Genomic DNA, 21,744 nt, shown 5'->3' on the forward strand with positions numbered 1-21,744 from the left:
GAGGGGCTCTGGACCTTTTAATGAAGCTGGACTGAGTAGGAACGGTCAGGTGCAAAGACAGAGTGTACCAGAACTGATTTTTCATTTGACCAAGCATGCTTCTGTTGTACAGTATTTCTTCCATTAACCTCAAGGACTAGGTTGCCTGTTAGGCAGAAGCACACGAGCTTTCTACTCTCATGGATTACAGCAAGGAGCTGGGGGTTTATGTCACTTATTCTACTTGAGTTTTACACCCTGCTATTTGGATTAGAATATTTGTGCTTTTGGCTCTCAGTGGCTGTCTGTGACAACCACCAGCCATACTTCTGTTTACAGTCATTACCACAAGGCAATTGGAAACTGCAGCTCTGTGGACGAGATTATCTTCTCTTTCATGCTAGGTTTGTCTTTTACTGTTACACAGCAAAACAAACATTTGTACAGCTAATAAAACCCTTTTTTAGAGACTGACAGAAATGTTGCATCCTGGTTGGGTGAGCTTTTGATGTAGGACTCAGGTAAGACAGGTTTACCATTAATGTTGATACGGATGAGGTGATAAATGAGGGCTGTCCTCCCCCTCTTGCTGCCCACAGAGTGCTTTGCCCAGTGGTCTTTGGTTAGTCCTCTGTAATCAGACATGGAGGAGCCTCCTGGGTAATAGCAGTGAGATTTAGATAAGAATCCTGAAGCAAGAGGAGGCTGGCATCTTTGTCAGCTTCTAGGAAAGGAGAGCCTTGCGAAATGTTTAGTCAGAGGCTACAGCACTTGCCAAGGCTCTTAACTAAACAGCAATCTAGTTAGATTTCCTTCAGTTTGTGGATAAAAGTGATAAAACAATGCCTAATTTCTCAGGATCATACAATCCTTGTTTTATGAAATTGTCAATGAACAACTCCATTTTTGTCACTGAGAAATATAAAATTATAAATGAAAGAGATATATGTCTTTCAGTGTAAGGCACAGTTTTGAACATGTGCTATAACCTTGCCTGTCCCACAAGAATTAGTGTTTCATTGTAATTTTTTGGCTTGTAGAAGGAAAGAAAAGAAGAAAAAACCCACAAACTTACAATGTAGAAAATATGTGAAAAATAAAGAACCAAAAAAAAGCTCATTTGATAAAATTGCCTTTTATTTTGAGCTTACATTTTTTATCTTAAAAAGATATTTTTGATGGCACACAGCTTCAGAATCAGCACCCTTGCACTTACAATCTGCGGAGAATCCCCATTGATTTGTAGTTCTCTGATTCTGACTTAAATCACACAGAAAATCTTACTCTTCCTGTTTTCTAGGGAAGGCTTGACAGCACAGTGCTGCAACAAGATTGCATGTTATGAGGGCTCCATTCACGAAATAGATTTACAGAACATTAAATACAGCTTTAGTATTTCCATCATAACAAAAACTATGAGTATGCCTATATAAATACACAGTGCAGCTTTTGTGATGCACTACCCTTTTCCTTCTTTTTTTTTTTTTTTTTACACTCCAGTTCACAAGAGCATCAGTAGTGCAAATTAATGAGATTTTACTGTATACTTATCTTGTAACAAGCTCTTGGATGTATTTCAGCTGATGTGTTTGATGCCAGTGCAATGAGTTAATTTTCAATGTCTTTGTTGGTGAGGGATTTCTCAAGCTCTTCTGCAGGGTTGGATTTCTTCTGGCTTGGGATTGCAGGTAGGACACGGCTTGGTTTCAGAGGCTCTCCTGATAGACCAGGCAAGAAAGAATATAGCATATGACTCTGAGAATGTCCCCTCTTCTGGGATCTGGAGGTTGGGGCTGGTGGGAGAATAACAGCTCCAGTCCTTAAGGAATTTAAAGGCAGGGATTTAAACTTCTTATCACCCTGAGATGGTAGTTGAACTACAGAAAAAAAAAAAAAAGAAAAAAAAAAGAGAGAGAGAGAGAAAGAGTGTACAAGAATGAGAAGCATGAAATTTTTACAAATGATATGTTGTTGCTTTTTTTGAACTGTTATTGTTGTTGTTGTTGTGTTGTATATAAATAAACCCACATTTGAAAGATGTGATAAATATATGGGTAAAAAGTCCCTGAAGTCTGTCAGGGCTAATCTTCAGCTGAAGAAAAGAATTCCAGTATCAAGAGATTTACTTCATGTTTGGTGATCCCTAAGACCCAACAAGGTCAAAGGTTTACTTTTGATAAGCACAGAATCTGTAGTTTGTCTGAAAGAGATTCGGTCTGTTCAGAGAGATTTCCAGAAGACATTTTTTTCTTCAGAAAATGTAGGGTTGACTGAAACAGAAATATTCCATGGAAATATATTAATTTTAACACAACTTTTGTGTGTGGTAGGTGGTCTATAACCCTCTGGTAAAAACATTAGGAAGATGAAATGGAAGAGCTTGGGAAAATATCTTGGTTTCTCTAGGCACAGTCAGTCATGAAGGTAGGTACAAACATCTACGAACATCTGCTCTGCGTGTCACAGGGCACAAGAGCAGCCCAATACAGCACACTTAAGACCGGTGCTGAGACACAAGAACTACAGCTGTTGCATGTCTTGTGCTTGTCAACAGCCTTGTGAGAAACTGAGGCTTTAGAGCATCCTTCACCTCCACCTCACATCCAGCAGTGTAACAGTGTTTGTGCTTTAGGGTTAGTAAAGTTCTGTGCCTTCTCTAAAGAAGCTTGTCCTCAAGCTCTTTCAGTCAGGCAACTTGTTAACTAATCACACAAGTTTTTAAAAGGAGAATTCAAAACCTTAATGATAGACCTCTTTATCTCTGCCTTAGACTTTGTTGTGGATTACATTAGACTCTATTCATTTTATTCACTGTTTAATTCACATGCTCTTTGCCTTGGCCATTCTTTTTTTTTTTTTTTTAATTATTTATTATTATTAATTAATTAATTAATTAATTAATTTTCAGTCTAGCCATGTCAGAGATTCCCAACAAGAGTTAACACCTATTTTGGTTAGAGATCCTTCCTCACTATTCTTCACATTCATTTTTCCTTGGTTGTAGTCTCAATCCACCTGCAATTTCCTTCCATCTGCACCTGTCATGATGAATATACAATATCAATGTTTGTGTCTGAAATGTTTCATGCTACTAGTCGTGGCAGCCTCCAGAAGGTTATCTGGATTTTCTGCCCATTTCAATAGCTTTTCCTTTGAAATTAGCCACAAATGCTTCCTAGTGGTTAGGTATTAAAAGCCATTCTCTGACTGGTATCATGTTGGTGTCCTGGTTCTTTGCATGCAGAAAGAGTTCTGCTATAAAGTACTCTGCTCAAAAGGTGACTTTCTCAGCCAGGTGTTATCATTTCATTTCCTAGTTAACCCCATTGAAAACCTGACTATTCTTGTTTACATTTTTCCCAGCAGACCCTTTGATTATTCCTTTTTCATAGTGAGAAATTTTTCTGGTGCAAATTGAAAGCAATTCTACACAAATTAAGAATGGAGAAAAGTATCTTCTTTTAATCCTATGAAAATCATGTGTAATTTCAGAAAAAAGCATCTTAAGATAATCCAGACTTTTACTGTTTGAATAGAGAATAACATTGTAAATAAACTCTTTCTTATTAGAAATAACAGGCCAAATAATCAATTGGTATGAAGTGAATTGGTAAGTACTGCAGTCAATTTGTCTGTAAAAAGCTGGACCTTGTAAGTGAATTTTAATGTCAAAAAAAAAATAAAAAAAAATCCCCCCCAGATAAACTAAATGTTAAACACATTTGAGGAACTTATAGACAGAATAGTGGGTAGAGTATCTTGAATGCTGTAGATTAAAAAGACAGAAAAAAAGGGGTCTTCAGGATTTCAGATATATTAATCTAACTTTCATACATAATAACCTGTCTGTGCTGGTGTTTCTCAGAAGTGAGTCGTTGAAGATATAAAGTCAACCTTCTCACTGTTCATCAAACAACATCAAAAAGAGTTACTTGGGGTGTAATAATTTCCTGGACAACAGGTTTACGGTGCAAAATGACCTTGATAAATTGGAGAAATGGTAAGAAATTTAGATAATGAAATTCAGCAAAACAACATGCAAAGTACTATACTTAGGACAAAAAAAGAAAAAAAGAAAAAAAACACAATCCAAGCCACCAAAAGTACACATGAAAAATGGGAAATAGCTGGCTGGGTCAGCAACAGTAGTACAGCTAACTGGGGATACAGGCTGTGCCCAAGTCAGAAATAAAACTGCAAAGTTTCAAATAGAAACCCCGCAGCTTCTGTGCCACAGTAAAGCAGAAGCACAACAGTTTTGTCATGTAAGCACTTTTGTGCTAGTAGATTTACCTAGCGTATAATTAAGGAGTCAGAAATTTGTTCCATTGAACACAAATGAACCTCTCTGATGTCTTTAGTGAGCACTAGAAGAGTTTTGCAGACATGGATTTTTTTCACTATATACATGTACATTGTGACAAAGAGGCTGAAGTTCTCCTTGCCATCTTTCCCTGTACACATTTCATCTTTTTTTATATACTTATCAGGGGTGGTAATTCTCTAAGACTCACCAGATGTCTATCAGGGGCAAAGCAGAAGCTGTTTCACAGAGAGGATTTAAAAATTTGGAAGATTTTTTTCTTTTCAGGCTAATTTCAGTACAATTCAAATTGTGATGGCCAGACCAGGCAGTATTGTACTGGACCTCCTTGTCCCTTGTCAATTTAATGTAATTCACAGATTATGTTCAAGTTTCATTTCTGTTCAGAAGTTCAGGAAATGGCTTAGCTGTTGCTTCCAACATCAACAAAAAAGCACCATTAGTAATTTGCGTCAGTTTATATATTTATATATATTTGTGTGTGTGTGAGTACAATATAGTAGCCTGTATCTTTTCTGGCACATGATTAAAATGCTTTGGGTTCACAAAATTTTGGCATGAAAGCCAAATGCATGCTAAGAAGGTCAGTTATTTCTTTGGGGCATATGCATATGTTCATGCATTCAAAGTTTACACCTGTGTGAAACATCTCCAGAACACTTTATGTTCTTGATAAGCCTTAATGGTGGGTTTAAGTAGGGTGTAAGCAGTTTAGTTTGATTTCACCTCCATGCCTTCACAAACCCATACTCCTTGAAGAAAGGAAAAAACATCAGCCTAACGTCCATACTCTCCCCTAACATGGATCATGGATCCCTAATGCATGGATGATAGTGAAATTTCCAGTCATGATAAATAAAGGCAAAAGTAACTATTGATCCCCAGAAATTGTTAAATGACCTGCAGAAATAGCTTTTTTCTTTTTTTCTTTTTTTCTTTCCTTTTTTTTTTTTTTTTTTTTTTTTCCCTACAAGTAATAGCCCCAGTGTGGCTTTAGACTTTCTGTGCCACATGAAGAAGTGAGAACAGCAGAGAGTTCTCTTGAATTTCCATATTTGCTTGGAAAATGATTCTGGCACTGTGAGAGTGGTGTGTGATGGCTGTGAGTTTGCTATCCAGGGGTTCTTGGGAGAGTTGCAGGATGAGGTAGGAGGGGTGTTTGAGTGGAGGAGCAGCAGCATGCCGCGTAACAGTGATGCCAGGTCATGAAAAGGCTACTCATGAAGACATTTGATGTACCCCTTTGGCCCTGGAAATGTCTGGAGTGTGAGAGTTCATAAACTATATTTTAAAGTTATTGAAGTATTCTTTTCCTAAGCTACCATATAATTACTATTGTCTTCCTCCTAACCTGTATCTTTAAATATTTTTACTTGGAGGTTAAAGCATCTCTTCCCGTTTTTTTTTTTTTTTTTTTTTTTTTTTTTCCATTGCCCTTCCTTTTCTGGGAGATGTTTCTTCTTTTTGTTTATTTCTGAAAAGTTTCAGTTCTCTCTCTAATTTATGCTTATTTTATCTTTCCAACTCTGTGGCTTTTTTTTTTTTTTTCCCTCCACTGGTTTTGTTGCATGTATTTAGCACACATCTAGTGTAACAAAAGAAAATACTAGAAAAACAAAAATGTTTGTACTCAAACTTCTTTGCTGGAACCATATGTCTGAGTAATGGCTGTGTCTGGAACAGTAATATTTTTAGGGCTGGATGGTGACTGAAATCTTGGCTCTGAAACAGTTACTTGGAAAGCTCCAGGATGAAATGTGTCATTTGTATTAACAAAGAAGAAACATAATCTATTTTGCAAATAACTTTCCTTTTCTTTTATTAGCTTGATCTGATGTTCAAGCAGTAATGACACCTGGATAAATGTGCTATGTTAGTTCATTACATGATGATTATGAACTATAATAGTTATATCTCATTTATAGAGCACTTTTTTTTTTTTTTTTTTTTTTTTTTTGGCATGAGACTAGAACTAAAATCCTTGTTGTCCGTGTGAATTTCTGCAAAAACACCACTGATTATGAAATCTTTTTTTTTTTTTTTTTCCTTTTAGGATTTTGCTTACAACTATGTTAATTAGAAAACATAAAGAATGTTAATAAAAAGCTTGAAAACAAAAAGAAGACTTGGAGCTGGGGTTTTCAAAGCAGTTAGAAGATTTTCCTTCTCCTGAGGAGGCAGGCAATACCACCTCGGTATTCCGCATGTTATTCTTCTTCCTTTCTCACTTACTGTGCAGCAGCAGTGGAGGATTCTGCATTTCCCCTACCCAGTCTGATGTTCCCTATAAAGATACCTCTGCTGTTTCATTTTTAGTAATGTTGTCATAGCTGCAGCATGGCTTCAGAAGCTTACATCATAAGAGGCTTTAGCTTTGAAATTTCAATGCTTTAGGACCTAGCAGATCTGCAGAATGGCAAATAGCAAACTGCAAATCCTTGTTCAAAATACATGGAGGGATTTGGACTTAGTGGAGCACAAGAGTGTGAGGGCAGGACACTGCTGGGAGTAGTGTTTGTATGTGAAATTTATATGTGCATCCTGCCTGGGACACTCACTAAGTCTTGGCACTCCTCCTGTGCTGTTGGAGCAGGGTGAGGCTTTCCCTACCCTTTGGGATCTTTCTTCTTACTTCCTTGAGGATGAAGACCTGGCTGATAGTGCAGAAGAAAAAGGCTGATGCTCTCTCAGTCCCTTTATTTTAGTTCCCAAAACAGTCCATTCTAGAATGAGAGAAGCGAATGGTTCCCATCCTTGTGCAAGAGCTGGTCCAGCTGCTGTGCTTAGGATAAAGTGAGGTCTGTCTTGAAAATCATCAAGGATCATCTGTTTCAGAAACCTGATAATCTCAGTGTTATCCTCTTTCCTCTAATTTTCACTAGCAAAAGGATGCAAAAATCAGTGTCTGTTATGATATTTTTCATGCTGTTTGTAAAAGAGCCATTCCTTATCCTGGCTTTCATCCCAAGTACCCAGCCTTTCTCTGGTGTGCAGTTTTGAGGGTGTTGTCATCCATCTCCCATGACCCCTTACATAGTGCAAGTCACTGTGTTACATTAGGTCCTACCCCCTGTGAAACACTACGAGACATGTAGGCATCCACAAACCCTTCTGAGAGTGAAAAATCCCATCTCTGTGAGAATTCCAGTGTCTGCTCTGGAAAACAAATGCAACACCAGACTTTCCTCTCTGCTGATTTAGATCATATCTGTTAGATCAGCTCCGTGGAACTCACTGGAGAAAAGGGTTGAGATCAGCAGCACAAAGTCCAGCTGGAGGTGGGCCAGTCGCTAGTGAGATACCCCTGGATCTGATACTAGGGACAGTACTGCTTAACATTTTCATTAATGACTTGGATGATGACACAGAGTGTGTGCACAGCAACTCTGCAAACAGTCAAAATCTGGGAGAGGCTGATACCAAGGATGGAAGTGCTGCCATTCAGAGGGACCTGGAAAGGCTGTTGAAATGAACTGACAAGACTCGTGATATTCAATAAAGGATATTTTGATATTCAAAATCCTGCACCTGGGAAGGAGTAGCACCCTGCACCAATGCATATAAATGCCTGACTGGGGAAAGTAAAGAAGAGGGGTCAGAATCTTCTCAGTGGTAACCTATGAAGGCAAAAGAGTCAGTGGGCACAAACTGAAATACGGGAAATTCTACTTAAACTTAAGATGAAGCTGTTTACTTCAGGGGCAGTCAAACACTGGAACAGGTTGCCTGGAGTGGTTGTGCCATCACATCTTTGGAGATATTCAAAACCTGTGTGGTCCTGAGCAATCTGCTGCAGGTGGCCCTGCTGTGGGCAGGGGGTTGGACTGAGCAATCTCCAGTGGTGCCTTCCAAGAAACCTCCCTCAAGCACTCAGCTGCCACTTACGGAGGCACACAGTATGATACAGTACATGAGACTTGATTGTACTTACTTTTTTGAGCACAGTGGTTAGATATAGGAGCTAGGCTGTTCCGTACTGGAGAAAGATCTTTTATTTTGGGTTGGCCCGTGGACATCTGTTGAAAGTTTTTACCTGTGGGAGAAAAAGAGAGTCTATTATTGTAAGAAAATAGTTGTGAATAATAAGATGCACAGTAGATCTCTGGTTTCTAAAGAAAAAAAGTATTTACCAGGGATATGTAATAATTGGAAAGAAATGATTGAAGAAAGCTCTTTACATATTTAAAAAATGACTGATTTAGTGTAACTTCTTTGTAACTTTAGTGTAACTTTGCTCTCATATAATATCATAATTGGCGTTTAGACATGTTCCAGTAGCCAGGTCCACATAAGAATATTTGGATGCTAGATTTGAAGAAATGTTCAATTAGACATTTAATTTCAGAATAAAATTGTAGAATCCTAGAATCAGAGAATGGTTTGGGTTGGAAGAGACCTTTAAAGATCACCCAGTTCCATCCTCTCCTGCTTGAGCAGGGGTCCCTCCCACCAGACCAGGCTGCCCAAAGCCCCATCCAGCCTGGCCTTGAGCACCCCCAGGGATGGAGCATCCACAGCTTCTCTGGGCAGCCTGGGCCAGTGCCTCACCACCTTCTGAGTGAAAGCTGAGCTCAAAAACTTTTCTAATATTGTCTCTGCCTTTCTAAGCACTATAACACAGAGTTCAACTCCTGGTTGGAAAATCAGGCTAGAGGAAGTTTGTCAGCAGATTAGTTTTGCTGCAGATGAAATATAGCAGAACTGATACAAACAGATAAGGATTCTTATTAAACTATGTTTCTGGCAATTTGCTTTTACCAAGAATAGACACTGGAAATAGAAATTTTCTAGCTGTGGCATTTTACTGGCTTAGACCAAAGCTGACTTTGGTCTAGTGCTGTTAAAATAGACTATGTGTTAGGTGATATAATGCATTTCACTACACAAACACCACATCAAATGTTATTAAAAAAATAGAAACTCAAACTCCAAATCAACATTTTCCCCAGATCCTTTCTCCAACTTGATCATACTGAGTGGTGTTGGCATCTCTCAGATTTTTCATTTTTGTTGTCCCCAGATCTGAGGTGATCCATGTTAGGAGCCTTGAGATGTCTTCTCAAACCACTGCTTGCCCAGCATGGCATTGCAACACAGCTCATTGCAGAACAAGCATATGTTCTGTTTGCATGCAGAGATGAAGGGAGGCACAGGCTGGATCTAGTAGAACATGTTAAGCAATAACAAGAAATGAAATGATACAAATTGCTTTGATGGCTTTGTGGCTGGTACTTGAATACATCTGTGTATTACTGGCCTGGCAAGCTAAACCTATAGAAAAGCAGTTACAGAACAGTGTCCTAGAAGTAATTACTGAAGTAATTGTCAAGACTGCTGTACAAGTGTTACTAGCTAAATGGTTTCTGTGTGCAAAGAGCTAAGTTGGTGTAGACCAGATAAAACCCACACAGAGCAGTGCATTCTTCACCTTGGCATGGAACAAGATCCTGGTCCAAAGCCTACAGCAGCTGATAGACATTGGATCATTCTTTTGGTTCCCATGGGTAAAGATAATGTGTATTGAGCTAAAGCACGAAGAGTCTGTTATGGATGAGCTGCATCTAATACAAACAGACTTTGTTCTCCTTTTCCCATGTTTTACTCTTTATTTGGTCTTTAATATCTCTCCAAGGTAATCACAAGGTGTGTGTAAAGGTTGGTAAATGTCTTCTACACATATTGCATACTCTGTGCACAAAGAAATAATTATATTGACTCCAAAACAGAAGAAAATCAAGCCAGCTGCTCCCATTAGCAATTCAAGTTGTATTGGTTTTATTGCGATGCTTACACTGAGCACTAATGCCTTATTATGTATGTACCATTATGGCCTTGATGAGGGCAGGCTGTTTTTTTCTATCAAGAGATATATTTATTTCATAAATGGGGTTATCTGGCAGCAAAACAAAAGTACAAAGCATAATCATATTTGTGAGGCTGATATGAATGCTTGGAAAAAAAAAAAGTCTACAGGTTCTGGCATCAAGTGGAACTATTCTTCTGTTCTTCCTTCCTATATGCTTTACATAATATCAGAGAAGAAAAGGATTCTTCTTTCTGTAAGACATTATCTTTGTCACCCCTGAGGGCATATTTATGATGGCATCTGAAATGGAAAAGAAGCAATTTCTAATTTCTTGATTGTAAAGTGCAGGACTGTTCGCATTTTGTTTATTGACTTTTTTTTTTTTTTTTCTTTTTTTACAGTTTGATCTCTGATTTTCCTTCTTGTTGGGATACACATTTGCATTATAATTTTGTTTGTTTGTCTGTTTTGTGGAAAAGCAGTGACATTATGGTGAATGTCTCGCTGTAAATCAGGTCTTCACTTTGAGTAAGAAACAGCCACATTGATCAGTGTTGCTCTACTCTTTCCTGACATGAACTGTTTCCCTTTTGACTATATCATACTGCTTACGCCAACAGACGAGTAATAATAGCCTTCCTTTTAATGTTACCTATTCAAGCAACTAGAAATTACTGGACTGCTGCACAAACCTATTAAAAAGTATTGCATTAGACCTGGCAGTTTAGTAATCTGCAGGATGAATGGGTGATAGAGGGAGGCTCCATCCGGTTAGAGGGTGGTAACAGCTGCCTTTTTGTTTGAGACAGCCCTGCTTTGTCCACGTTACCAGGAATTTCTTCATTTATACCATTTTCCCAATGAAAAGTAGGTGGCAGTGCATTTTGCAAAAAGAGATGATTGCAAAGGTCACAAATGCAAAACGTTTCAGATGGTGGATGCCAGCTCAGCCCTGTGGCTGGCAAGGACTCCTCCTGCAATATTGGCAGTCATTTTTGTTGCAGTCCATCTCTGTTCAACTCAGCAGAGTAAGACAAAGCAGTTATTCTGAGATAAACCACTAGTGTGATAGGTGAGTCTCACTCCTACCCACAGCAACCTCTTCCCTTTGAATTTTGGGCTGGGCTAGTAAATTGACTCATCTTTCATTTCCAGGAGCACAGAAAACAGAACAAAAAAACCTCTAGAAATCCCCCATTGATATGCCAGCTGCCCTGGTAGCAGTGAGTACAAAAAGTAGCTCTGACTTTAATAAAAGGCGTGGTCATGCAAGACAATCAACACCGTGTGTTAGCTAAGAAAATATTTTTCAGACTGAGCTCCCCTAGCTTATCGACACCCACAGTCCTGTCTCAGATGTTGGAAAGCTACACGCAGCCCCCACAGCCATGCCTGGAGAAATAGAGTATTAACACTTCAGTGTCCACCAAAGACCAGATGCTGTTTTCCCCCTCAGCTAGGCCTCCTGCAGGAAAAAAGCAACGAGGAAATGTCTTTCTGAGAGCGCTGCCTGCGCGGTGCTGCTGGCTGGGTTGGAGCCAGGGCACGGTTTTCTTCTGATCCCTGCAAGCCGTGCAGGCACAGCACTTCTGTGCGCTGGAGACCTGCAGGCCCTGAAGCTCATACAGTAAATGCAGTTCTAATTCACTGCAAGGCAGGTGGCTTTAATTACAGGGGCAGACGGATTTAAACCACACACATGAGCATGAAAAGGGATAAGCTGTTCTTTTTAGCACGAGAAAATGTTAGACAATATCTGGGTTGTGCAATGTATTCCTGCCAGACACTCTCTGCCTCCTTACATGCTTTTATTTCATTCACTTCAATGGAAGTCCTTTATGCCAGCTAAAGGAATTTTTTGTTGTTGAAAAGTTTTGTTAAAGGCAGCAGGTACACAGAAAGCTGGGCTTGCAGCAGTCTCAGGCTGCTTTCCTCTGAGAAGATAATAAATTGCCAGAGCTCTGTTCTTCATCTGGACAAAGAAAAGCAAGCTCCCACTGCAGTGATTAGAAGATTTTCCATAATTGATGTGATTTTCCCTCGTTCATGCATGTAGACTGCTACTCCTCTACTGAGTCCTAGTGCAAGTGATGGAGTCTGTTCTCAGTCACTGGCCTGTTTTTTGTTTTGTTTTTGGTCATAGGATGTTCTTTCCCAAGAAAAAATGGGTGGGACGGTACTTTCCCATCAGAAGTATTCATAGGCTAGCTAATTCCACCAAGAAGTATTCCCCCATAGTCACCCTCTGGTATGGTTTATCCAGTTTTAATTCATTCCTCCTCCTGCTGAACAAACAAAAGATCTCAAACATCTCAGCCTCACTGGGCCCTATTATATTTGGGTTGCAAGGAAGCCCTGCAGGTTTTCTTGTCTGCCACATGTGAGCTGAACCTTGCAGACTTCAGCATAGAAAGAATAATGCTGGAGCAATCCTTGATAGCTATATGTAGTTTGAGGTTTGTATGGTTGAGTGAACAGCTGAAGAGTGCACAGTAAAAAAGTAGTTACACCTACAGACCAGGTCTATCGAGTTTTCAGGAACTTGGCCTGATGTTCAGGAAGTGGAACTTTTTGAATAGCTTCTTTTTATGCTGCAAAACTATTTCTGGCCTTTAGTTGCACAGTGTAAAATCACCTGTCATTCTGAAATTGCCTTACCTCCTCTCATTATTAGAGAAGTGAATAAAGATTTGCTGTTCTACGTCTCTCTTTGCCTAGGAGTTACTACAGCTTGCAGTGCCATGCAGGGTTCCGTAGTGACCTGACCTAACTGAGGGTTCCTCTTGGACAGGGTTTCTGTTCACTCCTCTTTCAGCTGTAAGATAATGGCTCATGCCTGTTGAGGGGAGGTTAGATTAATTTATTGTATCATGTTTAGTCCTTGTAATGGTGTACTGGTAGGTTTGGCAATTGCTTTTGCTTGCTTCATTTTCAACTGGATATTACAGTTGGAAGGCATGCTAGACGTGCTTAATTTTGGCATGAGACTAATGCCAAAGGTAATGAAGTTGGAGACTCTGATACGTTAAAGTGATACTCCAGTGTACAGGCCATCCAGCCAGATTAATCTAAACATGGATGAGAGTCAAAGTACTAGATCCCAAATCTTGCCAAACGCTTGTTTTGAGTTTACTTCAGAATTCTGATACTCTACTTCATTATTGTTACACTGCAGTTTCCAAACCACAACATAAAACCATTTACGCTCTCTGCAAATTTAGCAACCTGAATTCAGCTATGGAAAAAACCTCAGCACAGCACATTAAATCAAATAGCTTGGGGCTGGGAGAGTGGGAAGGGACCTGGAGTCAGGTAAGTCCATGTGTGCTGTGCTGGATGGCTCTGCATCAGCTCATTTCTTTGTGCAGACATATACTGACTTCACCAGAAGCAACTCTCAGCAGAGTTAAAGATCTGAAAGCAGTACTTCTCCCTTACACATCTGCTTCCAGGGTTAAATGAAGACAGAATGCAATGGGCATGACAGTAGGTATTAACTTGCAATTCACGAAACATGTATGTGATCTGGAGGCTCTTACCTTGCTCAGGTACCATGCATGTCTCCTAATTACCTTTATTTTTGCTGCTAGGCCTAATCAGATCCCTGATTCTCATAATTAGAACTCTGATGTCTACTCATATCTCTGATTTCCCACACCTAAGCTTCTTGCTTCAGCTGTCAGCTCATGTCCTGTACGTACAATATCTGCATTTTTACTGCTCAGAATAAGAGAATATCCTGAGTTGGAGAGGACCACAAAGATCCAGCTCCTGGACATACAAAGAGAATAAACTGAAAAAAAAAAAACATATTAAAGAAATGGAATCATTATGGGGCAGACTTACCTATCTTTTCTTACTCAGCTTGCCACATCAGCAGAGATTGTAGGATATGGGAGATAGAGAAGAAAGAAATTACCTGATGGAGACCTGGGGAGTGAGGGAAGGCGGGGAGGGCACAAAAGCACATGGTGAGATCTATCAGAGTTTATGCCATTTATCATTTTGTCTGCAGGAGTTTTGGTACAGACTTTGTAGGAGTGTATTTGGTTAGACTCTGTGTTCCAGGGGTTGTCCAGCAAAGCCTGGCAGCTGCTTCTGTGATCCAGTAAGTCATGTTCACTCCTGCTCTTTTGAGACCTGTGTGCAAAATGGTGGTTGCTGGTGCTGGAGGAGATGCTTGAAGCTGTGCTCTGGGAAGCAGTGAGGAAGGAATTGCCCACCGTGATTGGGGGGAGGCTCTGGGTTCGGATAGGCAGAAGACCATGACAGTCTGGAGGCTTCTGTTCTGGTATGAGGTACTTTGTGTCTGTGCTCCTTCTTTTGAAGTCAGTGGTGGTCACAAACTCATCCAGGATGTCTTTGCAGTTTGTGTCCATGATGCAATCAAAAGTGGTGATGATGTCGTCTACTTCCGAAGTCTCTTCTGTAGGATATCTGTCTCTGCTTCTATCTTTCTGATTGGTTTTCTGGTCCTCTTTCTTCTTTTTGCAGGAGAAGATGTTGTTCAGCATACTGAATCTTCCTTCTTTCTTTAGGATTCTATTGTTTGGAGAGGGAAACTGATGAACCAGCTCAGATCTACTGGAAGTACAAATCAAAATGTGGTGCCATTACTCAGCAAAGAATGAAATAAACACTGCCTGTGATAGACCACGAAATGGGGTACATACTGTTCAGATACATTTCTAGGGGTGGCTCACAGTGGGAGAAAATAAGGAGTCCAAATATGTAATTAACAAAGACTGAAAATGATACTGCATTACTTCACTCTTTCTGGTGGGGTTCATTGCATTACACTTATCTTCAAGCAGACTCAGTGCAGCTATCAGGAAAAAAAAACAACAAACTTTTCTGGCTTCAGTATCTACCAGCTGCAGAATCATTATCCTTAATAGTGAGGCAAGATCCAATAACAACAAGAAGAACACACAGGGATCTTTAAAACCAAGTAGTCTTTGTATTATGTCATATTAGGAAAATGATATTTCCAACAGCACAGTCATTGCTAACACTGTGAGAAAGACACTACTTCACATTTCTTTTCCTTTCCTTTTCTTGCCTTTCCCTTGCTTGCCTTATTATTTTATTTTTTTTTTTGGGGGGGAGGTCACCAACCCGTGTATTGAACAGGCCTGGCACAGTTTCAGAAGACCTATCAAGATAATTACCTACAGTGGTGTTGCTGTAGTGGTTTTTAGATGAGATTTTGACTAATCAGCTTTGCAGACCTCCTCAGGCAGAGCGCAGCGCAGTAGTAGTAGGAGGAGATGTAACACTACCCATGTCTCACCATTTATAACACAGGAAATAACACTGCCTGCTGACTGGAAAGGAGGGGCAAGCACAAAGAAATGTGATGATAAATGTCTTTGTAAGTGTGTGCTCGTTTACCAAAGTTGTAGAACTGAAATGAATTAAATGACAGCTGCTGAAACCTGAGAAATATGAAGAAAGAGGAAGATCATAAGCAATGGTAAAAGAATTATATCTTTTTTAACAGAAAAAAAAACACAACAGGATAAGAAGAGATAATTGAAGTAGAGAACTGAAGTAGTCTAAGAAAATAATCCCAAGCCCTTACCATGAACATGAAAATTTAAAATTTATTTTACTATCTGTCTGGCAAAACTATTTTTTTTTCTTTTCAATCTATCTCTCTGTCTGATTACATGAATACACAGCCAGTGTGCAGAGATTTCAAAAAAGCAGAGGTCATATAACTAAAGGCTGAAAGATAAATCTAAAGGCTGTAGGATAGATTTTGTGCACAAAGGTGTCTGAGCAGTAGCTATACCCACATTGTCTTGGTTCAGAACCCTCCACTGACTGGCAGACTTACACTGTAACCACAGTGATGAGTCTTCAGTAGATGACTAATTCTAACGTTGCTATCTTTGTGGAAAATTTGGGTTCAGTATTGCATATGAATTGAGCCATCACACAGGGCTCAAACCCCTCAGCAGCATACAGAAAGTAATGAATTTATTTTCTAGTCAGTGCTAATATGAGCAAAGTGTGAACTTTTCCTTTACCTGCTCTCCTGAGACAGCAGCTTGATGCACGCTGTGTGACCACAGTACATTGCATATGTCAGAGGAGTGTTTTCATTGATGTCTCGAGGGCTGCTGTCTATCCCCAGCTCTAGCAGTGTCTGCACACAGTCAGCTTTCCCTGCTGCTGCAGCCCAGTGCAAAGGTGTCCTAGGGAAAATGGGAAAACATCATTAAAATAAATTAACAATTGTGCTATGTAAACTGTTAGTGACACAATGAGGTGTGCTCCTATGCTACTTGTCCAGATTCACAACATCCATTTTATGGAATTCTTCAGCAATTTATCCCACATTGATGTAGTTCCCAGTAGTAGGAATAAAACCATAGACCAGCATCTGTCTACGTGCATCTATTTGGCTGTAATAAAGGTAGATATGGTGCTGAAGGATGCCAATGCATGCTATATGATAGCATCACTTCCACTGCTGGAGCTGTAGAGTGGGAGAAGCTTCTGAGGTTCTCAGAGCAGAATTTGAAAAAAAATCTTTGTAGTGTCCACCACAGAGGGACAAGCCCTTCTCATCTTCACAGCAAACACAATTAGCCATGGTGGGCATGAAGGCAATAGGAAAAGAAGCCTCTCCAAAACAAGTAGAAGGACTGGACACATCTACCAGGCTGTCATTGTCTCTGCCAATTTTTATGTTCCTTGGTGGGCACAGACTGGACAAGGTATAAGTGTCTTGAATTTAGAGGGAGAATCAAGCTGATTTTCTTATTGGCAGTGGATGCTCATCTTTCTAAACTTTTGTCCACTTTCAAAATTGTAATACTTCACTCTTGTGAAATCTCTGAAAGCACAGAAAAAAACACAAGGAAAATGTGCAAGAAGAAAGAATAAAATTGACTTTTCTGTGCCCTTTCTTGCAGTCACAGTGATTTCAGATGGGTGCAGTCAGAAACAGCATAGAATGGAAAAGTACTGTGTATTTATATTTAACAGCTTATCTTTTCCCTTCTTCAAGTGTGATACCTTCTATGGAAATACCTACGAACACGTAATAGAAGGTACTTTCTTTACTGAACTCTTAACTGTAGTAGCTCCTCCCCTCCCTCTTCTTTCCACAGAAACAGAGCCTTCTCTACTACGCTTTCCCAATGTTTAGAAACTTCTCCAGAACTCTGTTGATTTTATTTCTGTTCCATTTTATTGGATTTTTCCATGAAGAATGCTATTATTTTAAGTACCTGAAGACCTAAGCCAAGAAAACTTTGGCTTTTGCTCCACTGAGCAGGATAATCAACCCAGACTGGGCAGTTGGGTCTATTTGCATTAATTAACTTTGCAGCAAAATTCCAAGGGACATGGATATGGTGTGATACAGGAATTTATGATACAGTGATTTCATTTCCCTTGTGAGAATAGAAGGCAAAGGCTCCCTGGTCCTTCTAGGAATGCTGTGTTAGCATCTGATCAGCAACAAGGGAATGTTGCCGTGTCTTGTATGCAAATAGCAGCAGGATCACAGCTTCAAGATGTAGGATCCTGTTCTATTGTTTTGAGAAGAATGCCCATTTTGATTGAAAGAAGTTAAGTCAAGCAGTGACAAAGTCCTTTCACATATAGTCTTATCATTTCCTACCAGAAACACGAAGTTAAATAACATTCCTAGTAGCCAGTTATTATACTAGATGTGAGCAGGAGTGCTTTGCCGGGTTTCTGAGCAAACACAGTTTTCTGTAAGTGCAGTTCATTAACTAGGCCATGGCCTGTGAAACAGGAAACATGATTATAGAATAAACAGACCTAGTCTCAGGTTAATAGAAAGGAAGCAGCAATTTCAGTTTCAGAGTTTCCATGGTTACCTGTCATCCACATCAAGGGCCTGCAGGTTGCACTCCGGGACTTTAGCCAGCTCGCTGATAATATCACTGTAGCCTGCTGCAGCAGCAATGTGCATGCATGTTTTGCCATTCTCATCATCGTAGTTGATTATTGACGGTCCCTGGTAGTGGTCCAGGATGATGGAACAGAGGATCCTGTTGCCACTCTGGGAGGAAGTTCAGAGAAGAAAAGCATTTTACCATGGAGCTTACATCAAACTGCAATTTCTCTGCTAGAGAAGACTAAATACAATAACAGTATTCTGTTTTGTGTATACCAGCCTCCCCAGGTATGAAAGCCAAAAGCTTCCAATCTCCTGCTGGGAATTGGTTTTTACTTTATGAATTTCCTAGCTGCAAAAATAATAAATAATGTACCACTGCAAACATCTCCAAAAGTTACAGAGTGTAAATTACTCAATAGCTTTCTCAGAAATAGCTTTTCTAAGTTTTGCTAAGGCAGAGTCTGGAACAATATGAGCCGATATTTTTCATAGAAATTTAACATTGGAAGGGACCTCAAAAGACTAACTCATGCCTGTAAGCCTGTCCAAGTATACGCGGAAAAGCCATACCAAACATTTGCTCGAGTGGTTCTTGAAACCACCTGCTTCTTAGCAAGTTTGCTCCAGTGCTTCAGTATCTTAACAGAAAATTTACATTGTTTTCTAACCTGCAAGGGAAACTGAACATTTTATATCCTATCTTCGATACAAAGTGTGTATATATATACATATACATATATATATATATTTAACAATATAAGCAATAGACTGTAAAGGTCTTTCTAGATCATTACATTCAATCCCTGCAGTCACTTGTTGCTATGTTATATCATCCCTTTCATGAGCGTAATGTGTCCATTAGAAGCAATTAGTTTTCTGTCCCCACTATTCCCTATGGATGGCAGTTGAAGAACTTGTTTGCTTTAATGGCTGTATCTCTAATTTCTATTCATACTCATGGTTGGTCTATGTCCCTTTATTTTTGTGCCATCATTATTATTTAGATTAAATACTTCTTTCCTCTAACTGGTATTTATTCCTCAGATGTATTTACAGAAAACCATAATATCCCTTCTGAGCTATTCTCTCTCTGCTTTAATAAATCAAGATCTTTCCAATTTTCCTTGTAAAATATACTTTCTATTTTCTCTTACATCATACTAGCCTCTTTTCTTTTATGTTTCAGTTGTGTATCCTTGGGAAGGGGTGAATAAAATTGTATCTAATATTGTTGAGATATATTGTTGAGAGATATTGTTGCCAGGTTTTTGTACTAGATCTAGCTCTTCCTTGTTTCGGTTAGAAGTGCCTGTTTTGGCATGTCACAGAAAAGCATTTGCCTTATTCACAGCTGTATCCCATTAGAAAAAGCTCCTAGTCATTTTAGAGTAACCCTTTATGTCTAGGTACTTCTCTTCCCTAGTCATTTCCAAAAGCAGGGTTTCTAGTTTGTATGAAGAATGTCTATATTAGTACCCAAGTTCATGATTTAAATGATCTATGCTATTCAGTTCTGTCCCATTGGTATTATTTCAGATTTCAAGGTGATCCCACTTTCCCTGTATGATATCCCCATTTTCTTCTGTTAATGCTTTGCTGCTGTTATTTTGTTTGTTTGTTTGTTTGTTTTGTTGTGGGCAGACTTCACCAGAAAGCCCCTGTATTTTGTGCCAAGTTATCATGAAGTATTAAGCAAGACAGATTTCAAGCCTTGTCCCTGAAGGTACATTCCTTCCAGCCTCTGTTCAGCATTAATTATTACTCTTCTTGATCTTGGAGATACAAGTACTTTTCCCCTTTATTTTCTAAGATGTCTACTAATTCCAAATATTTCTTTGAAAGATGGTTAGTAATCCAGATATAAGTGAAGCCTCTTCTACACATTTTCCCTTCTCTTTTAGGATGCAGATTCCTGACATATTTCACAGCATGGATAGAAGAAATCCTGTGGCTTTGGAATAGTTAGGACCCAGAGCTTCTCTGTCCAGATAAGAATTCCATTAATTTAACAAAATGTGTCCCTTTGAAATCAATAATTTTGTTTTGTATGTACTTTGTTTATTTGCCTATTCAATTTAGAGTCTACTTACGTTCATGCCATACAAACTTATTTTCTATGACTAGGCATGCTAAAATTGTCATTAATTCTTCATTGTCTGAATATCTGATGAAAAAAGTGTTGATCTTTATGTTCAAGTATACCTAGGTCTCATGAATAACAGTTGTTTCTATTCTCCAGTTCCCGTGCCAGAAGTCAGTGCTCTCCATACTAAAGTAATTCTGCAGTACCTTACTATTTCAGCATTAATGCTCTAATGATGCTACCATTCCTCTAACCTCACACTGTCTTGCTAAATCACAATTCTACATCCTGCGCCTACAGTTTCAGTCCCTTAATATTCGTGCATAACTCTTAGAAATAATTTCTTATAAGAAATTTTCTACTGTTCTTACTGGCGTTTTATATATTTACACACTGTTTTGTCTCTCACCAATATTCCATTTTCTAGACTAAACAAACCATTTCAACCTCTCTTGATGGGTCAGGTTTTTCAACCCACTTATCATATTTGCCTTTGGCCTCCTTCCAGTTTGTCTACAGTGTTCTTCAACCATGGCACCCCAAATTACATAGTTATCCAGCTGTGGTTTCAGTTCTGCCATAAAGAAGGAAATTGCTGCTTCCTGTACCCCACATGTATCACACTTTTATTAATATGTCCCAGAACGATGTTTGTTTGTTTTGCATCAACACCACAATTTAAACTCCTAGTCACTTCGTAACCCACTAGTCTACTAGTCTACTACTCTTCATTTCGTGCAGACATCTCTCACTTTTCACAGTTCTGTACATGGTACTATTTTGTTAATTTCAGTTCATCCCTACAATTTATCAAAACCATTATGAATTTCATCATGTTCCACCAAACACATGTCCCATCATGCTTGGTGCCCCTCTAATCTGCTTCTACTTTTGGGTTAAATACATGCTTTGCATTTCATCACATTGTTATGGAACAAATAAAAACATTCTTATGATAAGTTTCCACAAAAGAGACAACCTAGGAGTCCTGGTGGACTCCAAGTTGAAGATGAGTCAGCAGCGTGCCTTCGACACTGAGAAAACTGATGGCATTCTTGTCTGCATTAGGCAAAGTATTACCAGTAGGTCAAGAGAGGTGATCCTTTCCCTCTGCTCAGCCCTGGTGAGGCCACACCTGGAGGACTGTGTTCAATTCTGGGCTCCCCAGTACAAGAGAGACATGGACATACTGGACAGGATCCAATGGAGGCCATGAAGATGATGAAGGGACTGAAGAACCTCACCTATAAGGAGAGGCCGAGAGAGCTGGGATGCTCAGCCTGGAGAAGAGGAGGCTCAGGTGGATCTCATCAATGTCTATAAATGCTTGAAGGGAGGGTGCAAAGAGGATGGATCCAGGCTCTTTTCAGTGGTGCCCAGTGCCAGGACAAGGAGCAGAGGGCACAAACTGGAACACAGGAGTTTCCATCCAAACATCAGGCAGCACTTCTCTACCCCAGGGTGAGGGAGCCCTGGCATAGGTTGCCCAGATGGGTTGTGGGGTCTCCTTGTAGATCTTCAAAAGCCACCTGGACATGGTCCTGGGCAGCTTTCTCTGGGTCTCCCTGCATGAGCAAGGGTTGCAACAGGTAATCTCTAGAGGTCCCTTCCGACTTAAATAATTCTGAGATTCTGTGAAGGCTCTGGTGGGACTGTCCATGAGGTGT

The 21,744-nt window shown here is 39.6% G+C and overlaps 1 protein-coding gene across 1 annotated transcript in view; it reads right to left on the minus strand.

Annotated features, from left to right (window-relative positions):
- Positions 1-1,444: 1,444 nt before the first annotated feature.
- ANKRD55 (ankyrin repeat domain 55) overlaps positions 1,445-21,744 on the minus strand; it is a 50,654-nt gene continuing 30,354 nt past the window's right edge. Inside the window, exons 7-11 of the mRNA XM_068667300.1 lie at positions 17,972-18,156; positions 16,145-16,312; positions 14,029-14,693; positions 8,235-8,336; positions 1,445-1,856 (exon numbers count right to left, since the gene is read on the minus strand). Coding sequence (XP_068523401.1) covers positions 1,588-1,856; positions 8,235-8,336; positions 14,029-14,693; positions 16,145-16,312; positions 17,972-18,156 — 1,389 coding nt within the window. The 3' untranslated portion in view covers positions 1,445-1,587. The remainder of the gene's footprint in view (positions 1,857-8,234; positions 8,337-14,028; positions 14,694-16,144; positions 16,313-17,971; positions 18,157-21,744) is intronic.

This window comes from Anas acuta, chromosome Z (assembly GCF_963932015.1).
Source record: "Anas acuta chromosome Z, bAnaAcu1.1, whole genome shotgun sequence".
NCBI classification, from domain to species: domain Eukaryota; kingdom Metazoa; phylum Chordata; class Aves; order Anseriformes; family Anatidae; genus Anas; species Anas acuta.